Below are 20,084 nucleotides of genomic sequence, written 5' to 3' on the forward strand. Positions count from 1 at the left end.
TCATAGAGGTGACCATATATGTTCAGAGATACCAGTTACACCTCCATCACATTATCCACACTACTCCAGCTTCTGACTGTATAGCATATAAGCTCTTCGGTCTCTTCCCTCCATCCCGTTTCTTTCAATTGTACTACTGGGATCCAACCGTTAGCACTTTGCTGTACTCGTACCCTAGAGGATGTATAATTGTAGGCCATGCTCTTGTATTACTTCTATACATATTACATTTTATTCTAGCTACCCACTTTTTTTTATATACCTTCACAACTGTATGCTTTTTCAAATATATCAATAAACAGTTTATTTGCAATTGGAAAAAAATGCCGATTGTGGTAAAAAATAAAATAAAATCTAGTGTTACCAGCAGTACAGAAGAGTAGCTGAACCCCTTCCTGCTCCAGGACGTACATTTAGGTCCTAGAGTGTCGGGGTATGTAAGAGAGGTTGCGGGGCGACCTCTCTGCATACAGTGCGGGCGTCACCTGTTTATTACAGTTGACACCTGCGGGCAATAGCTGCAATCAACCGCACAGCTGATAGCAGCTATTAACCCTTTAAATGCCGCTGTCGGTTTTGTTTTGTTTTTTAAGGGGGGGGGGGGAACAAATGGGGAAAAAAAGGGGCCGTGTCATTAAGGGGTTAAAACTACTGGTCCTCTAATGTAAAATATGTACAAGGGTCTCCATGCTATCTATTTGTATATGTGTCATAAGGGACATGGCCAACAGAGTTGAGGTGTAAGTAAGTTTTGTCCCTCCATCCTATAGTTACGCCGCAGAGCAGTGGCGTCTCAGTGCACCTAGAGGTAGCTATAGGCAAAACAGACTTTTCACACAGACATCAGATTGCCCATACACATTACACAGCTGCTGACTGAACGCTCGTTTGGGGTGATAGTTATTTCTCTCGAACCCCCCCATACACGTGCATGCTCAGCTACTTATGCAGGGAGAGGAGAAAGCTGCTACCGGACACCTTTTATCTCCGAAGTACAAAAGGATCAGGCAGTTGAAATCTAATTACCTGATCCTTATCTCCCTCAACATCTGTTGCCAGGGAAGAATTGGGAGACCTCCATACATATTACATGATCAGTAGGTTTGGCCGATCTTTATCTACAGAATATGGCCACCCCTAGATTGTCTTTGACACACTCTACAGTCCTGTAAAGACCGGATACTCCATATCCAAGTTGCTTCATTGACACTTCTGAGTTGCGATTCTACAAAGTCCCTGTTGCAGAAAATACCCTACGAGCTGCAAAATAGGACCACGGTTTTATCTAGTAGTTGTATCTCACCTGGTTGCCCATGAAATGGGGATCCGGTGTGCTGCATACACTGTAAAGGCTAGCGGGCTTGTAAGGAGTGAAGACTCTTGGGTCATACTTAGTTTGCGTTCAGCATGTAGAACCGTCTGGAAATCGGCATTGAATGTGCTGCAATACAGATGAACCAGATCCAAAATAGCTGCTGTGAGGCTCTCCACAACTTTTTCTGTAAAACAGTGAGTGTTATATGATCCATAAGAAAAGCATAGACAATCTGAGATTTACATAGTAGCCAATAAACAAATTCATACATAGTAGCATAGTATTAATTTTTTGCACCAAACAGGACTAGAAAAAGGTTTGGTGGTGCGCATTCCCATCGCATAGTATAAAAAAAAGCCTGCTTAGACTGTACATATTCTGGAGTATTCAGCACTGCCAGAAATACAACTGCGCTTCTCGTAGGCAGGAAGAACAACGGCCAACAGTTTTGCGGAAGGAACATAGACTGCAGAGACATACCAGGGTTTAAATGCTCCAATTTTAATTATTGTAAATTACTGTACAAAAATTTTGGGGTGGGAAGATTTTTTTATGACTCCTTTATAATTATGACTACAGTCTGGCCTTGGAAAGACAGTTATATTTATACCAATTCCTGTTAAGGCGTACCGGTAACTGCCTTCTTCCCCCCAAACATACATTAAGCCTAGATCTACGGTAGATGAGATAGGATACTGGCTGGTACAGTCAAACATATAATGAATGAAGGATCCTGTTCCAATTAATACAACCTGTGCTGGAGACTCTTCGGGGATCATACAGCACATACTTACCAGTCTGCAGATGGGCGGGTCGGATCCGGCGGCGAGGATTCTCGCCGCGGGACCCGACCCGTGCGCCTGCAGGGACCAGCGCGTACTCACCCGCGCCCCTGGCTCTTTCATGTGCCAGCTGTCGGCGCATGCGCAGACCAGAGCCGGCGTCGGGTGAGTGACGTTCCTGTGCGGGGCTCTGCGAGCCCCGCACAGAAACAGGACATGCCACGGTTTGTTTGCCGTGCGAGATTTCGCGCGGCCAAACCGCGGCCGTCTGCATAGGATTGCGTTTGTCAACGCAATGCTATGCAGGCTACCAGCAGCGGAAATTCCACTGAAAATCCCGCGGCGGAATTTCCGCTCGTGTGCAGGCGCCCTAACTCTCCACACCTAATGTACGTTTGGCAGAATGTAATTGTTGTTATAGTCTAATGCAGTGGTGGCAAACCTGTGGCACACAGAGCCCTCCCTGCTGGCACACGTGGCTATCAGCTGCTCTCACCTTGTTAGTGAATACCAGCAGGGGCCGCGGCTCCCCTGCCAGTATTCACTCACTGCGCTGCTAGTGGCGCTGATCCAGGCCACACTGTGATGTCAGTTTGCAGCCAGGATCCTCCTCACCCCTCCAGGCAGAGCAGGGGAGCTTCCATGCAGAGGAGGGGATAAGTATGTGGGTCTTGGGTGGTAGGGGGCTACTGGGGGATGTCACTATTAGTACTGGGGGGCCTGCTGTGGGGTGTCACTATTAGTACTGGGGGGCCTGCTGTGGGGTGTCACTATTAGTACTGGGGGCCTGCTGTGGGGTGTCACTATTAGTACTGGGGGCCTGCTGTGGGGTGTCACTATTAGTACTGGGGGCCTGCTGTGGGGTGTCACTATTATACTGGGGGCCTGCTGTGGGGTGTCACTATTACACTGGGGGCCTGCTGGGGCCGCTGGAGGGGGTCACTATTATTGCTGGGGCCACTAGGATGGGTGGGGTGGGGGGGGTGTCACTATAACCGCTAGGGTATGCTTACATATGGCGGAAGTGGACAGGCCCGCTTCAAAATAGAAAGTGTGCAGATTTTGACTGCTTTTTAAATGCAGAAATGCTGCAGAATTTTCCACGGAAATTTCCACTGAGGACATTCTGCAGCATTTCCGCATCCAAAAAGCAGTCAAAATCTGCACCCGATCTATTTCGAAACCGCCCCGTCCTTTTTATAACGACAGAGGTAAAATCATACGTGGTGATAAACCCCGCCCCCTGACATGTTGGCACGTTGCGATAAATAAGTGGGTTTTGGGTTGTAGTTTCAGCACTCGGTCTCTAAAAGGTTCGCCATCACTGGTCTAAGGGCTCTTTTACACAGGCCGATAAATTGTTCAAATTACTGAATCAAATCAGAATTTGAATAATTCATTCAGATTCAGTGTAAATGCACGCGTAGACTGAATGACAATCGATAATTCGTTTGCTTTTTCTACAGGTAATTCCCAAACAGAAGCTATCGTTAATATGGTCAATCAGATTTCACACAAAGCTTAGTGATTTATATATAAGGCTGCACTGGGATCTCCATTTGATGCCTTTGCCGCAGATCTAGTACAAAATCCCAAACAAAATAGCACCGCATGCTGCGCTATCGGTCCAGAAAAATGTTGGACAACATAATGCAAGATCAATGGACCCAATTAAATGGGGTCCATTGGGTGTCGTTCCTTGATTGAGCCAAACAACAGAAATCCAAGCGCAAGTGTGAACAGCTATTCTCTAGTAGTCTTATCTGAATTGGTGTTTGTAAGCAATCTGATAATAAACTCACATGTCTGTGCAAAAGCCAAATGCCTTAGGGATGCCCTGAGAATTCACCAGTGGAATACAATCTGTACTCTATGAAGCAGCAGGCACAGGTGGTTGGAAAATAACCCGTCTGCAGAGAAGGAAGGAACTCTGCTGATTCTTATGAGTATATTAGGCCACTTTCACATCTGCGTTAGAACTGCCGAACAGAAGTTCCTATCACAGATTTGGCAGAAAACTACAGAAAGACTAGCGCTGCATGCAGGACTTTTCATCCGGTAAAATGCAGGCTAGCTGAAAAGGAGACCAAGCGGACACCATTCAAGTCAATGAGATCCTTTTAGCGCCTTTCGGTTCTGTCATAAGACAGATCCGTTCGGCCAGGGGATTCCCCTTTCCTGCTCCCATAACTGAGTGGGAAATGGAACCCCCGAATGCAGGTATAAGGCAGCCTAAGGGATCTGCTGGTCAAGTCATTTTTTAATCTTAGTTTTGGTGAGCACACAGTTTCACATGTGATGGAAATCTGATCATTAGCATTTTATAGGGAACACTGAACTCAGACTGACACAACTATAAAAGTAAAGTTCTGCAAAACAAGTCTGTGATGATCAAGATTAATATGTACTGAACACGCAGCCTCCAAATAACAGATTTTTTGAACTGATAATTTTGGTTTATAGGCATTCCTTTATCAAAACGGTTATTATGAAAAGATCATTCCTGGCGGTCATTCCTGATAGAAGATCGGAGAACTAGATGATAATCACAGTACTGCCCGACAGTAACATCTTACAGTCCCTTTAACTTTATCCTTATCTATATTAATTAAATGACAGATGAAGACAACATGTTGGCTAAAGTAGTATTGGGGCTCGTTCCCATGGGTGTATTTTCCGCCACATCCTCTATGCGTGCAATTTTAGCACATGAAATACGCAGTCAATAGAACCCATTGGGTTTGCTCACATGAGCATATTTTTCACGTGATCGCTTGAAAAGCTAAGCAGCATGTCCTATTTTGGTGTGTATTACTCACCGCAATAGGGGATAAAGTGAATGGGTCGGCGCAAATACGCAGGAAGAATGTGTATTCACTGAGTACTTACGCAACACATACATGGTCTTTTCTGCGTACTTCTTTGCGTGTGCAAATGCTCATTGTATTTGCGCGCATAAAAACCTTGCAGGAGCAAGTGAAATATGCACGCATAAGCGATTTTCTGTTGCGGAAATACGCCCATGTGAATGAGCCCTCAGACTGAAGAAACGATTTCCTCTTAAAGGCATGGTTTGCTTGAGAAAACATATTTGTCAGACTAAAAGTCACATCCTAGTTAAGGCGACAGAAAACAAGGACAAAATAATTTCAGACTAATATAAAATTTCCCTGATGGTCTAGTGTAATGAAGAGGTTGATGCCAGCATCACCGGGGGTATAAAGGAGTGGAGAGCGGAATGCCACCTTGTCAGCGGGGTGAGGATAGTGGGGTATTGTCATCAGCCCATCATGTCATAATGGAGGGGTAAAAGCATGCTTCCTTGATGGTCTAAGACAGTGAGTTGTATGTTCTTTCCATGCAAACTCCATACACATGTTGCTCTTAGTTGAATTTTGTATTGAGGATCCACAGTACTGTAGCCTGCTAGAGTATGTTAAACGGCTTTGCCATGCGCCAACTGACCGTGCCAGGATATGACAAGGTCAGAGTAGAAGCCGCTGCTCCAACCCCTGTGTAGGGATCGGCACTCATAATTGCAAGCATATCTCTGATTGAAATCAATTGGACCACTGCCTACAATTACATGCAGAGCTCCCATTGATTTTAATGAGAGCTGTGCCTGCAATTACAAGTGTGGCCACTATACAGGGGTCGGAGCAGCACCTTCCGTTTTAACCTCAGTGTATCCTGGCACTAAAAGCCAGTGCTGCCTGGAAAACCCCTTTGAGTTAATAAAAAGTCCTTTAAAACATTATTCGCAAAGCAGATTTTGGAGGACCATTCATTACTATACAATGACAGGAAAAAATAAAATTCCTGTTAACATGCAGAGGCGGTTTGCCTGAAAGCTCAATACTATTCATTACTAAAAAGATGATAAAATAGACATGCTACCTCTGTTCTCTCTTTTGGTCAGAAAGTTGGGGTCCTGCAAAAAGAAAAAAGGAACAAATATAAAAACATTTTAAAAAGCCTATTGTTTAGAATGTCAAATCTAGCTGCAAAATCAAAAACTCTAACTAAACGCGTTTCAGGCTTTGGCACCGAATAGAATATAGCCTGCTACCTGGATTCAATAAAAGATAATGGGCATGGAGTGGCTGCAACCAATTGCAGGACACCATTATAAAGAGACCCCTAAGCCACATGCAAATCATTACTGGTTTAGATGTATACTTTTCTAATACATGCTATGATAGAAGAAGCAAAGAAGGACAATAGGTCGAGCGACAACAATTCAGATCTAGTATTCCGTACCTTACTGGATTTGATCTGGACTCTGGAAGGGCAGGGAGGGAGCTGGTTGAGAGCATTGCTAATTTCCAGGGTTTCGACAGCTGCTAAAGCATTGCAGATAGCCTTCACTGACTGCACCACTCTTTCAGCTCGTAAATGGTAATCAACCTGGAAAATAGAAAAGTGAAAGAATGAGGCATGGAAACTAAGACAGAGCTGAAGAACTGGCAAGAATACAGCGTCAACGGCGGGGCGAGCCAGACATGACAGCACGATTACATGGCCTTCTATTAATGTTACATTCTCTTTGGGTTGACACAATTTAATGCCACAAGTTACTAATGTGGTGGAAAATGCTGAATGTGTTTATTAGCAGAGAACAGTGCAATATTGAAGGGAAATTCTAATTCTAGTGTTTTCTGATACCACGTTAGGTCACAACAGCCGAGTTCAGGTCGCCCCACCAAATTGTTCCTACCATTGTAAATGCCTCAAATGAATTCCAAAGTCTCTTCCATCAGATTATTAGTGATCTAAACCAGCTCCCAGGACCTAACTGATGTGACGGCACTTCACTTACCAATATATCAAACATCTGCATTGAGCTTGTAGACATATAGAGGGTGGACAAAAATATGAAAAAAATGTGCGAAATGCATGGGATTTTAACCACTGACACTGAGCTGCTCTTTTGATCCCTGCTTGGCTGAGAGCTTTTCCACCAAATTTGTGTTTACTTCACCTCCTGCCTTGCTCTGGGTGGTTTGGGGAGCCAGCTGATAATAGCAGCTAAGTGGCCTAAACCCCTGACCAATGGAACCTTGTTGCTTGGGCAGAAATTCCTCTGCCCGACAGCATTTGTGTCATATTACCTCCACTTAAGTTACATGGGATTATAAATCATATTTCAATAAGACATGTAGAAACAGATTTTAGGGCAAGCACTTCATACGGTGTTTCCATATTTTTGTCCACCCTCTATATCTCAGGAGTAAGGGCTCAATCATACAAATGTAAGTACGCAGCATTTTAGGCATGTAATATGCTGTTAACAGAGGCTTTTGCTTTTAATGGGTTAATTCATAGCTGCGATTTTCGGTTGCATGAAAAAAAAACAAAAAAAAAAAAAACAGCAACATGTCCTATTAGGGTGTATATTATGCACCAAAATAGCCCATTGAAATCAATGGGCTTGCATAAATACGCAGGAAACCAATGTACAGTATTTGTTGCGTATTTACACAAGAAATCGTTGAGATTGTAGCAAAAAGGACCGATAAGCATAGATATGCAGAGAATTAGTGTATTTGGTTTGTAAATGTACTGCGCATTCACGTACCAATATACGTGTGAATGAGCCATTAGGAAGGCTCCAGGATGTGACTTGTCTCCATATACCTGTCAAATCTTATATACACAGTATAAAGGACAGGCACAGTGTTTGTTAGAACTGATTTTACACCAAAATGAACCACAAATGAAGGTGTACTTACATCCGATGCAACAAATTCATCCACCTCATTTTGGAATGTGTCGAAGAGCAGAGACAGCGCCTGTCTGAGAAGGAGAAACATATTAGCTGCGGTCCCCAGACGGATCCTGTGATGGAGACCTGAAACTTCTCACAGCAAGAGAAACAATAAGTCAAGCCGTAACACTAAACATGACGGCGTCGCCGGTGATTCATGTCACCACTGATAGAGTAGGCCAAACATGCTTCTAAAAATATAGGAAATGTCAGTCTAGTTTTACTATGTGAACGCCTCCAAGGTTTTATATATAAGCGCCTCATCTCCTACCTGGTGATGGTCTGTTTGACAGGTCTCTCCTGGAGGTGGATATGAAGGTTAAGAGTAGATGGGCTTTGGACATCACTGGCCTAGAGGTAGAAAAGCATTATTATAAACAATTTGTCAAAAAAAAAAAACAAGCCAACCCCCAGAAGAAGTTGACATTTTGCTGGAAAACTCGTCCTGCAGTTCCATCTCAGCCAGATATACAAATGATGAGTTATGGCGTGATTAGGTGAACGTTCTTGTCACCTGAGGCCCTAAAAGTGGTTCCCCCCTTGGCCTATAAAAAGGCTCTCGGAGGCTCCTTGTGTCCAGTAACTTCTTTCGGTTGTGTAGAGCTTGTTGACCACTAGACGCCTCTACGACACAGAGAAGAGATTTCACTCCATTACCAGAGTCTGAGAGGGGCGCATTACTGGGATGTGAGAAGCTGGATGTACATGGTCATATTGATGAATTGCCCTCACCAGCCGTTCTGACCAGACTGTTGGGACCAGTGGATGTGTGTGAGGACACACAAGGTGACCCGGCTCAATCCTGCCTTTGCTGTAAAGAGGCACACTGCCCCCTGCTGGTGTGATGATCTGGGGGGCCCCTAGTAGTGGTATGAGGGACAATGACAGCTCAGTGATATGTTCAGGACATCCTGCAGCCACGTGTTCCTCTCATAGCAACTTCCATGAGACATTTTCCAGCAGGATAATGCTCGGCCGCACATAAAAGGGGATCACAGGAATATCCTCACAACATTGTCACACTTCCACGGCTGCCCGGTCACCAGATTTATCACTAATACGTCATGTATGGGACTATCTGGGATGCCAACTTCATCATGATCTAGAGGCTCAGTTACAGCAAATGTGGAGTGATAAGCGGCAGGATACCATATGGAACCTGTATGCCTCCATGCCCACATGTAGCACATCTTGTATCCAAGCTAGAGGTGGTACAACAAGGTACTAGAGCCGCAATACCTACCCGTATCACATCTTGTACCCCAGCTAGAGGCGGTACAACGGGGTACTAGAGCCTCCCTACAAGGGGTCGGTTCTCCACAAAAAATGATGCTTTTGCTCTGTTATTGTAATCACTTATTTACAATCATAAATTTCATTCAGTTCCTACAACTCCTTCTAGGGGAGGAATTGTTGTGGATAATGGGTGTACATTTCTATACACTCAATCCTTGATTTCTGTACAACTTACTACTGCATAGATGACTTATGGAAATTAAACTTCCCATAGTTATAAAATATTCACCTACAGCCGATACCAAAAAATTTAAAAAGTATGACAAACGAAAAAAAAAAAAGTTTCACATTATTATTGCTTATGGCTGATATGGATGCTTGGAGTCTGAATTGAAATGAATGATATGTGGTAAGAATAATCTTCACTATTCCTTTCATATCAAGGTTCATATTTTATTTGCATGTGAAAGAATAGTTGGCAAACTGGCTCTCAGTCTTACCGTTCTTGCAAGATCCCCCCGGACCACCTCTTTCTTCATCAGCTGAAGCCGAACATCACTGTCAAACTTTCTGCACTGCTGGATGTATTCGTGACTTCCGAGAGGCTGTTCACTTTCAAGAAAGACAAAACATTATTACATACTTCTAGAGAGAGAATAGTAATCATGTGGATGTAGAAGGAAACCAACGAGCTTCTTTTGGGTTTTCTTAAAGTGAAAACCTTAATTGTTAGCAGATGTTTCTCTGCTGGAGGCCCAAGCAATCAGCTGTAATCCGCTGGAGAAACCAGAAGCAAGTGTTTAGTTTCCAACTATAGGTAGAATGACACATGAACATGCCGACTCATCCAGAGTGAAAAGTCCACATGGCAGCCCTTCTCCATTGTGACATGAGGGTCCTGAAAGTGGAACCACCCTCTAAACAACTCATATTTCCTATGGCAGGCTTCAAATGTGGGTATTTGCACGCATAATATGCAGAGAATAGAACCCATTGATTTTGATGGGTTGGTTCACACGTGCATATTTTGGTTGCACAAAAAAAAAACAAAAAACAACGCAGCCTGCTCTATTTTCCTGTGCATTTGTAAAATCATGCAAAATACGCTAGGGATACATGAAACACTGCATATTTGCACAGGAAAAAGAACACATCTGGAATTCAGACTAATTAGCAATTTCAATTGGTGAGTAGTCCTTATTGCACACAAAAAAAGCACTAGCACATGCAAAAAGCACAGTAAAATACCGCTATGCGCACACAAAGAAGCATTGTTCATTCCACAAATACGCTGCGCTCATGCAAGACGTGAGACGCTGGCCTTAATCTAAACTTAAGGGCTTATTCACACATCCGTATATCCGCCGGGTTTTCACGCCTGGCCAATATACGGTGTCTCTTTCTGCAGGGAGAGGAGGCGGGTTGGGCCAGGAGCAGTGCACTGAGCTCCCGCCCCCTCTCTGCCCCTTGTCACTGTTTGCAATGGGAGGGCCGGGACAGGGGCAGAGCTAAGTTCCACCCCGCCCCCTCCCATTGCAAATAGTAGCAAGGGGCAAAGAGAAGGCGGGAGCTCAGTGCACTGCTGAGGTATGGACACATACCCGCATTGAGGTATGGACACATAAGGACCATCTCTCCACCTTCCCCGGGGTAAAAAGCCAGCGCTTGGCAGGGGGATGGGGCCAGCACACACAGCAGGTGCCATCTTGGATTCTGATCTCCGGCCCACCTCCACACCTCTCTGTTCAGCAGCTCACAGGTGGCAGCACAGCTCTGACAGCCGCACCCGGCACCCTAGCCACCCTCCAAGGGAGGAAGCTCAGTGCTACAGAGGTGGAAGGGAAGAAACACCATCATAGTGCAGAGAGCTCCATAGCCATGTAAGGAGTAGTAACACTTAGGGCTGATTCACACGGGCAGACACAGTTTTGGTCAGTGAAATATGCAACATTTTCACAGACCAAAATGGTGGATATTAACTGCATATTTGGATCCTCCTGCCCTTTTTTTACACACTTTTTCACTGTGATTTTCATGTGTGCAAAAAAAAAAAAAAAAAAAAAGAAACCAAGTCCCACAGATTTCTCCTACCTTCATGCATAAATATGCTGTAAATACACAATTTAAACAATTACATTGACTTTAATGGGCAATTTCGGTCCATATTACAAACCAAAATAGGACACACAACTGCATGTCTGAATAACTCAATACAAATCAATGGGGTTTGAGCTGTCCGTATTATGCGTGTAACATAAATCGTAAATATGCCCGTGTGAATGAGCAGTTATTATTGGCCCTTTGAAGGCAACCAGAATACTGATGTGGTTCTCTGTGAAAACGAGTCCGACACCCCCTGCCCTATGATATGTCCCTTCAAGAACAATGTTACAAACCATTTACATCTAAATAAAATGCTTAGTTACAAGGAATTACAACCACCAGGTGGCACAAATGCCAACCTAGGGTGTAATCTAACATTACGAGAACCTTCTGTACTGCCCTATACTTAGAGAAAGGGACCAGAAGATACTCCCACGGCGATAGCGCCAGAAGGACGCAGAATACGTGAGAGAATAAAGTTCTAAGTGCTCTCTGTAAGTGAAGGTTTATCGGCTGCAGGAACTGGGCAGGGCTCCGAATCTTAATCACCGCACCGCCTGTATCCTCAGGCGACCAGCCTTGACAATATAGGGGGAGGTGTCCTGTTCCCACGTTTAAATCTGCAAGTTCAAATATAGACACACAGTAGAAGATGTACCATATCTTAGCAAATGCTAGTTATTTTGCAGCCCTTAAAGGGGTTGTCCCGCGGCAGCAAGTGGGTCTATACACTTCTGTATGGCCATAATAATGCACTTTGTAATGTACATTGTGCATTAATTATGAGCCATACAGAAGTTATAAAAAGTTTTATACTTACCTGCTCCGTTGCTAGCGTCCTCGTTCCCATGGAGCCGACTAATTTTCGCCCTCCGATGGCCAAATTAGCCGCGCTTGCGCAGTCCGGGTCTTCTGCTCTCTTCAATGGAGCCGCTCGTGCAGAATGCCGGCTCCGTGTAGCTCCGCCCCGTCACGTGCCGATTCCAGCCAATCAGGAGGCTGGAATCGGCAATGGACCGCACAGAAGAGCTGCGGTCCACGGAGGGAGCAGACCCCGGCGGCCATCTTCAGCAGGTAAGTATGAAGACGCCGGACCGCCGGGATTCAGGTAAGCGCTGAGCGGTTTGTTTTTTTAACCCCTGCATCGGGGTTGTCTCGCGCCGAACGGGGGGGGGGGGGGGGTTAAAAAAAAAAAAAAAAAAAACCCGTTTCGGCGCGGGACAACCCCTTTAATCTGGTCGCAATGGATAAAGCCCATTTCATAGATTTGCACTTAAAGGGGTTGTCTCGCGAAATCAAGTGGGGGTATACACTTCTGTATGGCCATATTAATGCACTTTGTAATATACATCGTGCATTAAATATGAGCCATACAGAAGTTATTCACTTCTCCAATCGCCAATCAGGAGGCTGGAACCGGAACACGTCATGGGGCGGAGCTACGTGATGACGCGTACAAGGGGGCGGAGCCAAAACGCCGATGCTGCCGAGCAGAGCCGAAGGGAGAAGACCGCACAGCGCAAGCGCGTCTAAAGAAGCAAGAAGACACCGAAATTAGACGGAACCATGGCGACGGGGACGCCAGCAACGGAGCAGGTAAGTGAATAACTTCTGTATGGCTCATATTTAATGCACGATGTAAATTACAAAGTGCATTAATATGGCCATACAGAAGTGCTTAACCCCACTTGATTTCGCAAGAAAACCCCTTTAAAGAGACACCCTACATCACAGCATGGAATACCCAGGTGGCACCATGCCAGGCTTAATCTGAAGTGCGTTGAAGGAAATTGAGACAAATGTGTTAATAAGTTTGGCACATCTTGGGATTCTCTAAAACCAGAAAATGAACAGTGTCTACTGTGAGCAGGTATAGATTTACGCTGCTTTTTATGGCTTTTTTGCTTGAAACTAAATAAGTTTGAGGAACTTCTGTGTCCAGTCACTAAATCCCGCCAACTCTTCCATGTTACTTTTCAAAAGTGATGAGAGAAAAGTCACAAATTATGACACAACGTGCCTTATAGTATAACTTTTCTGAAGCATCAACGTTGCCCAAACCTTTTGATAACATTGCCCTGTCGAGAACTCACTTCTGCAGGAACTCCTCCAAGCCACATAGTTTGAGCACATAGTCAGAAACACTGAGATTCTCCAGTTCATCATTGGTGTAGCAGAGAGTCTGGTAAATGAGTAGGTCTACAGTAGAAGAACCTGTGGAAAGAAAAGGGTTAATTAAGGAGAGAAGTCCCACAGTTATTTTACATAGGCATATAGTTGTGTTATTAAATAAAATACATAGTAACAGTGTCATAAAGAGTTAATATGCAGTATAGGAACATTAGAACAAAGAGAACCTGTTACCATTAAAAACAACCCTGAACTACTAGAATGTGTGTAGAACTGAAGAGAGACAGATCCAAGAATGTAATTATCATCTCTGAAGCCACCTTCACTCCCCTGCAGTAAGCCAGCAAAAGGTCCATGCTCTGCACTGTAAAGGCACATTTACACGCAAAGATAACCCTTAAAAAGAAAGTGTATGCAAAACAATCACTCAAAACCTGCTAATGGACACTAATGTCCATTAGCAGCTTATCACCTTCATTTGCTTGTAAATGAGCCTTCGAGACCTGTATGCAGAGAACAGCAGGTGGTCTGTTCTCTGAATTCAGCTCCTTTGTTCTGTGGATGGGCTGCAATCTGAATACAATGTAATCAGCGCTCCCATGAAGAGTACAGCACCATGGACAGCAAACACAGCATGTGTTACCTTCTCTCCGACTAAACGATGGATTTTATGCTTACCAAAAAATCCTTTTTCAGCCGAAAAGTGAAAGAAGGAAGCATTTACATACAATGATTATCGTTCAAAAAATGTCTTTTGAGCGAATTTTGAGTGATAATCGTTGTGTGTAAATGGGCACTAACACGTCCCTCAGACTCCTAAGCTTCGATAAATAGTGCAGTGGACTAAAATACTTTATTAGCACATACAGAACATGGGCCATTTGAGGGCTTACTGTGGGGGAGTGATGTAATCGATGACAAATTGAAATTCAAGAACTGCCCACAAACATGTTGAAGGAACATTAACCTAAAAATGTTGTAAAGTGCAGCTATCATTATATAGAGTCAAAAATTATGTGCCAATTAACCTCATAATACAGCGTAGCTTTATAGAGGTTGGAGCTGTCTCTAAAGAGGTTAGCAGCCACCACTAGGATGAGCTTAGGAGTTCATGTAGTAGGGTTTATCAATGCATACAATGGGAGTTATATTATATATACACATACACTCGTATCATTAATCGCTCCGTTTTCTGCATGCAAAAAGTGAATGATGAACGAGGAGCGAATGAATTCTCATTCATGGTTTAGTCGGGGCATGCATTATACTGAAGGATAATCACTGGATGTGGCAATCTGAGTGCTTTATCGGCCCGTGTACAAGGGCCCTGACTCGGTCTTTTTACATTAAAAAAGAAGGAAATGACGCACTAACATCTAGACTGACGCTACGGAGTGCGTTATGTGATTGCCTAATAAATCGTGGAAATACTTCAAAATACATTTGAACTTCGGAATAAATACCAACTCACAATCGCAGGTGAAAGTCAGAGGATCTCTCACGCCGTCAATGATCACAGTAATTTTCAAGCTCACTCCAGGACCAAGGTGCTCAGGACTGAGGTTAACAGGACTCCATACAATACCTGTATGTATCTGATCTGTCATAGTTTGACCAGAACGTAGACTAAAAGGGTAGAAACAATGATCAGATGTAGGTTATTAAACATCCCACCAAACAGATTTGAGCCTGAGGCCACTCTCACACAGGCGTCTTTTACAGCATTTAGCGGGCGTTTGATCCTACGCTTCTGCTTATTTGAATGGGGCTTCTCAGATGAGCGGTTTAGAAACACTTCACTAACGCACGTTAAAACAAGTGCTGTATGTTCTATTTTCATGAGTTCAGCATGTTTTTAACGCACCACCTAACCCATTGAGATGATGGGCTGTGTTAAAAACGCTGTCAAACGTGGTCGAAAATGGTGTTCTTAAACAATGTGCGATAGTGGCCTGACAGTGCTGGGTAACAAACTAGAGCAATAAATGTTTTTCCACCTAAATAAGTGATGTCATACTGCTAGGATATGCCAACACTGGCATACGAGAGCCTACAGAGCTACTTAATCGCAATGGCCCTCTTCAGCTTTTTTCCCCTCCTTAAAAAGGGTTCTCCCATTTCTAGCCATTTGCGCACCTTACATTGTGCACTGGCTCAGCCTGCAGTACCAACCTTGGCCACTGTGCAATGTATTGAGCTATCAGAAAAAAACTAGAAGTGTAAGAACCCCTTTAACACCAATCCAGACTTGGTGCTTTGCAAGTATTGCAACTCAGTTGAACAGGGGTTTATGCTACAATTTTCCACACAGGCCTGGCTGGGAGCAGTACAGTCAGTGCAGAGAAAATAATGGAGCATCTGCAACTGTGGTCTCATAATCATGAGAGACCCAGCGTTCATGACCCACCTATCAAGTGGTTACATGTTCTACCATGTTTCCTTGAAAAGAAGATTTAGCTCTAGAATAAGCCCTACCCTGATCGTTGACTTTTTTGGGAGGCTTGAAATAAGCCCTACCCCAAAAATAAGCCCCATCTACATTTAAAAAACAAAAACATTATCTAGCAGCCACAGTCTGGGTCTCTCCCTCTCATCTATGAGGTTCCATAGCTCCAGCGTGCGTCCTGCACTCCTCGGCCACCGACAGAACATCATTTCCTGATTGCAGGATTCATAAATCATGCCTCCTGGAAGTGATGTCTTTCATTGGTTCAGCGAGCGCTGCTCTCCGCCAATCAATGCAGAGCTTGCTGAACCAACGCAACGGCTGTGAGTGGCTGAGAGCAACTCTTGCCGATCCAATCGAGGTAAGTAAAATAAGCCATTTCCTGAAAATAAGATCTTGTGCCTCTTTTGAGGCAAAAATCAATATAAGACAAGGTCTTATTTTCAGGAAAACACAGTAGCTATATGCCATTATATTTAGGTGGAAAAACAAACATAAGACCAACTTTCTCAAACTTTCTTTTAGCATTTCCTTCTCTTTTCTCTTACAATTCTCACACTTTGATACTTTTCTATTTAGTTCTTGCCATGGCCACAAGAGTGACAACTGCAATTGCATTCACAATCACTAAATGAAAGGGCTGTGGACCTCTTCTGGGCATCATCACGCTCCTAGAATGGTAGAGTTGGAAAGGACCACCAGGGTCATCTGGTCCAACCCCCTGCTCAATGCACTCTGCATTGATCCTGAATCTGGGGTCTTAAGGCCCATTTAGACACAACGATTATCGCTCAAAAGCCATCTTTTGAGCTATAATCGCTGTGTCTAACGCGTGGCCATCGTGCAGCTTTCATTAACGATTTGCTCATTGTGGTCCTTCAGCTAGCTGAAAGACAAAGATGAGTCTTATCAGGACCATGCGCTGAGTTCTCAACGGGATACCGCTGACAGTGTTTCAGCTAGTATCCTGCTCGGAGAATACAGTAGGATTATGCAGATGACAGCGCTCCAGCTGTCTTCTGTATACCCCGCTCGGTGCGCTCAGCTGCATACCAGCTAAGCGCTCCGAGAAGACAACAGCTGTATGCAGAAGATAGCGGTCCCGCATACAGTGTGAGCCTTCATTTACACACTTATGCAAAGTGAATGAATCATTGGGTCTAAATGGGCCTTAAGGTCCAGACCTTTACTGACCGCAGTTTTTAATATCACTTTACAGCATCAGAAGGTTTTCAAAAATGTCAAATTATACAAACTGATCTCTTTTGCAAAAGAAGAACGTTGGTTGTAGAGTCTCTGTAGAAAGCCCTATTCATCAGAACATATGTCCGCCACGCTGTCCACAACCCTTTCCATATGACTCTGGTCTTCAGACATTAATAAATATTTACTCACACATCCAGCATGTGACAAAATGCAGCCGTCTCCTCATCCCTTTGCTCGGACATCTCAAACAGCTCGCAGCCGTTGTGCTGAGGGTACGGCCGCAAGGAATCCTGTGCAAGAACAGCAACATTACTAAGACATTCCAGGTCTTCCTCTTCCGTTCATGAAACGACCCTTCTATCCCGCTCTCCCCACTGAGGATTGTCTGTCACTGACAGTAAACACCACTGAGCAAAGGTGGGGACAATCAGAGCCGAAGAGAAAGCAGCAGGGTCTTTAGGATCATACAACTAAAAGGAAACTCTTTCAATAAAGCGGCTCATTACGCTAATAATCCAAGGCTGGAATTATTTAATAAGACTTGTTAAATGCTAATCAGCAGGAAACCAGGTCTCAGGGCTCCCAGTTCTACTGTGCATTTCCCTTTCCTTCCCCTCCATCCACCCTGCTTTCCGCTCTTACTCCCTGACGACCTCCTTCTCACCCACATAACACTTCCATGCAGGTATCCCATTGGAGAGGAAATGTCACCGGATTTGTGACAACATACTCCCTTATCTACTGGGATACAGCGGGAGATACGGCAATGGCAACATTTTGACAGCTTGCAATATTTTCAGTAGATAACATTGTGTCATAAGTTATGGTATATTCACATGGTACCACTGGAACTTCATTCCAGTCTTCTACAACTTATTTCTAAAGCTCAACTTTAGGCTATGGAAAAAAAATTTATTACGTGATGCAATGACAAATAATATAATTCGACTGTGCATATAACTCACAGGGCCAATGGACGCTCTAGTATTCCTGTACTGTTTCTGCCCATAGGTACGTGGCGGTAGTTGAGGTGGCAATGTGTTGCTTCGTGCTACTGGTTTTCCAGTCACTCCCTTTCTCAAACGTACATCTTTCCAATGTCCTTCGGCTTGGCGCAAAAGGTCAGAATCATAGGTAGGCGCCAAATTAAGTCGGGTAATTGTATCATTAATTTCCTCATAGTCTAAATCCAAGCATTCCTCTCCTCTATTTAACAAGGTTGCATCTTCCTCTTCGGAAATCCTACGGCTCAGCAGTTTACCTCCCATGTCTTCAGTGTACACATTTACATCCCAAGATTGAGAAGTCTTATCAGTAGATGAGGAGACGTCTTTAAAATACTTCATAACCTCAGAGTGGTTGGATACCGGAGGGGACATATTTTTGGGGGACCTCCTTCCTTCATCTTGACCATTTCTGTGGTATGTATCGCCATATATATACAGGTAGTCTCCAGATGGTGGAGGTTTGTTTCTCGGAGGTGAAGGAACAGTTGAAGAAGAGTGGGAAACATCTTCCCAGGAGATTAGAGGAGTTTCATTAGTCAAAGACTGTCGACTATCTCGTCGGATTCTGGAGAGTGCATCATACTCCATTTGCAGAGCCTCTGCTAAAGCAAGTTCTTTTCGACTCATTCCCAGTGCTTCTAGGCCGTTCCATTGTTCCTTCTTTCCACCCGAAGTTGACATTACTGAAAACGTATATTAACAAACAGGAGATAGAAGAGGGCTACTGCCGGGAAAATTCCTTTACAGATGAATGAGGCATAATGATCACAACGCCACCTGGAAGAAAGACAATACAGACCATCAAATACAGAGCTTCATTTACTGCTGTACGTCATTACCTCAATAAGGCTTTGGCACGTGATTTTCTTCTAAGGAGGCTTTAAACACTCATGTCTAGCCTGACCACTTTCTACCTTCTAGCTATAACCATGTGTTCTTGGATGATATTTTGCAGCAGTATTTCCTTCTCAAACCCTCAACTGCCTGGAATAATTCTCCAGACATGTTCCAACCATTTCATTTCTGCTTTTTATAAGGCAACATTGCCTCCATAGTTAAGTACAGATTCATCACTAAAATAGAAGTATTCACATTCTCACTTTCAGCACACAGCTGCTCAAAAAGAGATTGATCCTCACCCTGACATAATTGACTGCAAATGGTTTCTTCTTGCCCCCAGTGGCCAACTTTCCATCCAAAGTCACTAGCAAAGAAACAGCCTAATAAGTGCAGCACCATTCTTGCATATAGCCGGTTTGGTCTTCTTGGCCTACGTCAGTGCAGACAATGGAAACCGTGGCTTTATGGAGGTAGGGCTTGGGGAGTGCTGATCTAACTTGGGCTGCGAGATTGTGGTGAGGTGGGCTGAAAGGGAAGAAACCCACCCCTTCCTCAATCTGGTGGCATACGGTAAGACCTACAGCATACCATTGCATCAGACTTATTAGCCCTCAATTGTCTACAGATATCCATGCAGAGAACAGGAATTACAAGCAATAGAAGAGGCGACCTATGAAATTACTTTATCTGAATAGGAGGGTACCATAGATGGATGAGGTGGGTTTTCTTAACTTTTTTTTTTAAAAGAACATTAATTAAAGAAAGACATGCAGAATACAGCATTAAAACATTACCACCAAGTACACCAAGATAAGAAGAAAAGAAATAATATATGACAATGTACAAAATGCTGTGCCAGAATCAATGCAATAAACCTGTTGGGATAAGGTTCATTATTTCTCTTTTTTTGTTTTTTCATATAAAAGCATAAAACCAAGGGAAAAAGAGCCCTAGTCGGGGAACCCATGATAAACTAGGCGTAAAAACAAACGGTACAACATACAGCAGGACTGACAGGAAAAGGATAGGGATAACAGGACTTTACAAAGAAAGATAACGGTCCCTTTACATGGGACAAGCTGTCCGGCAACCAATGCTGATACTTGTCCCAGTGATTCTCATTCTCACGCTGTTACACAGGAGCGGGTATCGGTGGCATCGCTCACAGCGCTACCGGAATGGAGGAGGAGCGGGCCAAACGCCTTTATTCATTGTAAGCAGATAATTACACGGGACGATGGTCGTTCAGATT

At 44.0% G+C, this 20,084-nt stretch overlaps 1 protein-coding gene across 3 annotated transcripts in view; it reads right to left on the reverse strand.

Moving 5' to 3' along the window:
- PIK3C2B (phosphatidylinositol-4-phosphate 3-kinase catalytic subunit type 2 beta) overlaps nucleotides 1-20,084 on the reverse strand; it is a 125,112-nt gene that overhangs the window by 73,326 nt on the left and 31,702 nt on the right. For all 3 annotated transcript variants that reach the window (XM_066600142.1, XM_066600143.1, XM_066600145.1), the window contains 10 exons: nucleotides 17,951-18,769; nucleotides 17,175-17,275; nucleotides 14,805-14,959; nucleotides 13,297-13,417; nucleotides 9,601-9,712; nucleotides 8,136-8,215; nucleotides 7,830-7,893; nucleotides 6,358-6,504; nucleotides 5,995-6,028; nucleotides 1,304-1,499 (listed from right to left, as the gene is read on the reverse strand). In XM_066600142.1, coding sequence (XP_066456239.1) covers nucleotides 1,304-1,499; nucleotides 5,995-6,028; nucleotides 6,358-6,504; nucleotides 7,830-7,893; nucleotides 8,136-8,215; nucleotides 9,601-9,712; nucleotides 13,297-13,417; nucleotides 14,805-14,959; nucleotides 17,175-17,275; nucleotides 17,951-18,673 — 1,733 coding nt within the window. In that variant the 5' untranslated portion in view covers nucleotides 18,674-18,769. The remainder of the gene's footprint in view (nucleotides 1-1,303; nucleotides 1,500-5,994; nucleotides 6,029-6,357; nucleotides 6,505-7,829; nucleotides 7,894-8,135; nucleotides 8,216-9,600; nucleotides 9,713-13,296; nucleotides 13,418-14,804; nucleotides 14,960-17,174; nucleotides 17,276-17,950; nucleotides 18,770-20,084) is intronic.

Source organism: Eleutherodactylus coqui, chromosome 4 (assembly GCF_035609145.1).
Source record: "Eleutherodactylus coqui strain aEleCoq1 chromosome 4, aEleCoq1.hap1, whole genome shotgun sequence".
Classification (NCBI taxonomy): Eukaryota; Metazoa; Chordata; class Amphibia; order Anura; family Eleutherodactylidae; genus Eleutherodactylus; species Eleutherodactylus coqui.